The sequence below is a fragment of the Fukomys damarensis genome, unplaced genomic scaffold (genome assembly GCF_012274545.1).
Source record: "Fukomys damarensis isolate Sample0158 unplaced genomic scaffold, DMR_v1.0_HiC HiC_scaffold_37, whole genome shotgun sequence".
Taxonomy (NCBI): domain Eukaryota; kingdom Metazoa; phylum Chordata; class Mammalia; order Rodentia; family Bathyergidae; genus Fukomys; species Fukomys damarensis.
This window is the reverse complement of record NW_022900949.1, coordinates 3,638,093-3,641,033: the sequence shown is the minus strand read 5'-3', so window position 1 is coordinate 3,641,033 and position 2,941 is coordinate 3,638,093. Positions and strand designations below refer to the sequence as shown.

The window sequence follows — 2,941 nt, the reverse complement described above, 5'->3', positions numbered from 1 at the left end:
CTCTTCCAGCCGCCACTGCGACAGCCCCAGGTCAGTCCTCTGGCCGCGCCCGGGACAGCGGGACGCCGACCCCAACTGTCCGCCCATCCGGCTCCTGTGTCCACCGCCCCTTCCAGGCCAACCATCGGGGGCAAGTACTGTCTGGGGGAGAGACGGCGACACCGGTCCTGCAACACCGAGGTGAGTTCCTGGGGCCCCAGACTCGCGGTTCCCCCGGGATCAGACCCCTGTCCCGACTTTCTTGGAACTCCAAGTCCTGTTCCTTTCTCTGGGGAGGAGGGTCTGCAGTACCTGTGGTCTCGGCGACCTGCAGCGGCCCAGTCTTCCTGAGCCCCTCCTCCGGCTCCACCTTCTCTCTCGCGGACATCTCTGGGCCTTCTGCAGTTTTCAAATTCCTTCTCCCACCTCCCCACCCCAGAGAGAATTACTTGGCCCATACCCCTCTCCGGGTACCACCCAAGGTGTCCCCTCCCTTCACAGGCTGGCTGTCCCCGGCACAGCCAGAGCCTGCTCCCCTGGTCAACCCCAAGGCCTAGCTGCGCTCTCTGCCACCAAATCCAGGGCCGTATTGTGTCTCTGCTCAGTGCTTTCATCGGGGCGGCCTGTCTGTCTGTCTGTCTGTCTGTCTGTCTGTCTTTTGGAAGCCTGGAGCAGCTGTTTTCCCTCCTTGGCAACTTCTCCGGGCTGCTTTATTTCTTGCCTCCACATCAGGGCTCCCCGTGTCAGGGTCCCAACCAGCCAGGGAGCTGCTGGAGGAAGGAAGCAGGAAGGGAAGAGCCTTCGGCTGGGCGTCCACAGGGCTGGCACTCAGGGAGACCCCAGCACCTCTCTTCCCCTGCTCAGATTCATCAAGATCCTTTTCCCAGCAAGGTTCCCTGGGCTGCGGTGAGAACCAGGCACTGCCCCCAGCTCACCGATGCCTCTGCTGGCCACCTGGTCCTGACTCAGATGCAGCTGGATGCCTAGCACCGGCATCAGGCCCCACCTGCACACCCAAGCTCCACACCCGCACCTGGCCCTAACTCCCTCCCCCTCCAGGATTGTCCCCCGGGCTCCCAGGACTTCAGGGAGATGCAGTGCTCTGAATTCGACAGCGTCCCCTTCCGTGGCAAGTTCTACTCGTGGAAGGCGTACCGAGGGGGTGAGTGGGGAGCCCCCGGGGCCATGGGGGGCGGCCATGGGGGTGTCCCAGAGCAGGTGGGTTTGTACAGCATCCTGGGGTCCCCTTTTCCCTGGGAATCGGGTTTGCTGGGGCCTTGGCTCATGGTGCCTTGCCAGGATACGGGGACCCGCAGCCCCTGTGCTCAACCTGCTGGTGTGGCCAGCCCGGGGTCTGTCTCTGGCCTCACTACCCGGGAGAGTAGGCAGGGAGGCCAGGGTGGCCATGCCCAGGGTCTGACGGGGCTGGGCCCCCAGGGGGCGTGAAGGCCTGCTCGCTCACCTGCCTGGCCGAGGGCTTCAACTTCTACACCGAGAGGGCAGCGGCCGTGGTGGACGGGACGCCCTGCCGCCCAGACACGGTGGACATTTGTGTTAGTGGCGAGTGCAAGGTACAGGGGACCCGGAGAGGGAGGAGAAGGAGGCGGACAGGAGAAAAGGGCGTCTCCCCCACTGCCGCCCTCTCGGTGCAGCACGTGGGCTGTGACCGGGTCCTGGGCTCCGACCTGCGGGAGGACAAGTGCCGGGTGTGTGGTGGTGATGGCAGTGCCTGCAGGACCATCGAAGGGGTCTTCAGCCCAGCCCTGGCTGGGGCCGGTGAGAACCCCCCTTCCCTCCCATACCCCCAGGCAGATCGCACGGGGGGTTGTGAGGGGCACCCCGATTGCTGACAAGAGTGAGGGAGGGGAGGGCAGGACAGGAGAGTCCACATGAACATCCTGGGTGGGCGGTAGGTCGTCCCCAACGTGGGGACGTGGGGAGAGATCGCTAGCGCGTTGACGTGGAAGTGGGGGTCCTTAGGCTTGGGCACACCTCGCAGCAAGCCCTGAGGTTCTGTAGCGCCAGCTGAGCTCTGTTGGGGGCACTGGAGGTTAAAGACAGCAGAGGGCAGAAACTGAGAGGCAGCAGGGTGTCCCTCGTGCGCCCCAACACACGGCGCCATGGGGGTCCAGCCCCCGAAGCCAGGGGGACCTGGTTGTGCACTGGGTCAGCTGTGTGGCCGAGGGCGCCACAGGCCTCTTTTATGCCCCAGCCCAGCCCTGCTTCTTAGAGGAGAAGACGGGGTGGTTACAGAGGCAGGAAAGTTTGGGTCTAAATAGAGTGCCAGGGAGGGACGAGGCCCTGGGTTCCAGCTCCAGCTTTGCAGAAAATAAATGAAGCAGCCCAGTGACTTCTAGCCATAAAATCCAGGCAGGCTGCATAGCTTCTGTGCGCCTCAGTTTCGTGGTCTGTAAAGTGGGTGTGTCTGGCGGGCGCGTCCTCAGAGCATCACAGCTCCTGTGAGCTCCCTGTAAGCTCCAAGTGTGGTGACAGTTACTTGGTCTTGGTGGCAGTGCTGGGGGGCAGTGGGCGTGGGCGACGGGTGGCGTGGGTGACATCTGAGGTCCGCTGCCCAGGCTACGAGGACGTCGTGTGGGTCCCCAAAGGCTCCGTGCACATTTTCATCCAGAACCTGAACCTGTCCCTCAGCCACCTGGGTAAGGAGCGCAGGGATGAGGACGGTGGTGAGGGTGTGGAGGCCTTGCGTGGGCCTCTGAGCCCTGTGCTGTCCCCAGCCCTGAAGGGGGACCAGGAGTCCCTGACGCTGGAGGGACTGCCCGGGACCCCCCAGCCGCACCGCCTGCCCCTGGCGGGAACCACCTTCCACCTGCGACAGGGGCCAGACCAGACCCAGAGCCTAGAAGCCCTGGGACCCATTAACGCCTCTCTCATCATCATGGTAACGGCGGGCCTGGGGGTCCAGAGGCGGGAGGACCTCGGAGCCCTTGGGGGGCAGAGGCTC

At 64.3% G+C, this 2,941-nt stretch overlaps 1 protein-coding gene across 1 annotated transcript in view; it reads left to right on the top strand.

Annotated features, from left to right (window-relative positions):
* Positions 1-2,941, top strand: part of Adamts10 (ADAM metallopeptidase with thrombospondin type 1 motif 10) — an 18,105-nt gene that overhangs the window by 12,168 nt on the left and 2,996 nt on the right. The window contains exons 14-20 of the mRNA XM_033759422.1: positions 1-30; positions 117-180; positions 1,039-1,141; positions 1,417-1,550; positions 1,632-1,755; positions 2,556-2,636; positions 2,715-2,937. The exon at positions 1-30 is cut by the window's left edge and continues 44 nt beyond it. Coding sequence (XP_033615313.1) covers positions 1-30; positions 117-180; positions 1,039-1,141; positions 1,417-1,550; positions 1,632-1,755; positions 2,556-2,636; positions 2,715-2,937 — 759 coding nt within the window. The remainder of the gene's footprint in view (positions 31-116; positions 181-1,038; positions 1,142-1,416; positions 1,551-1,631; positions 1,756-2,555; positions 2,637-2,714; positions 2,938-2,941) is intronic.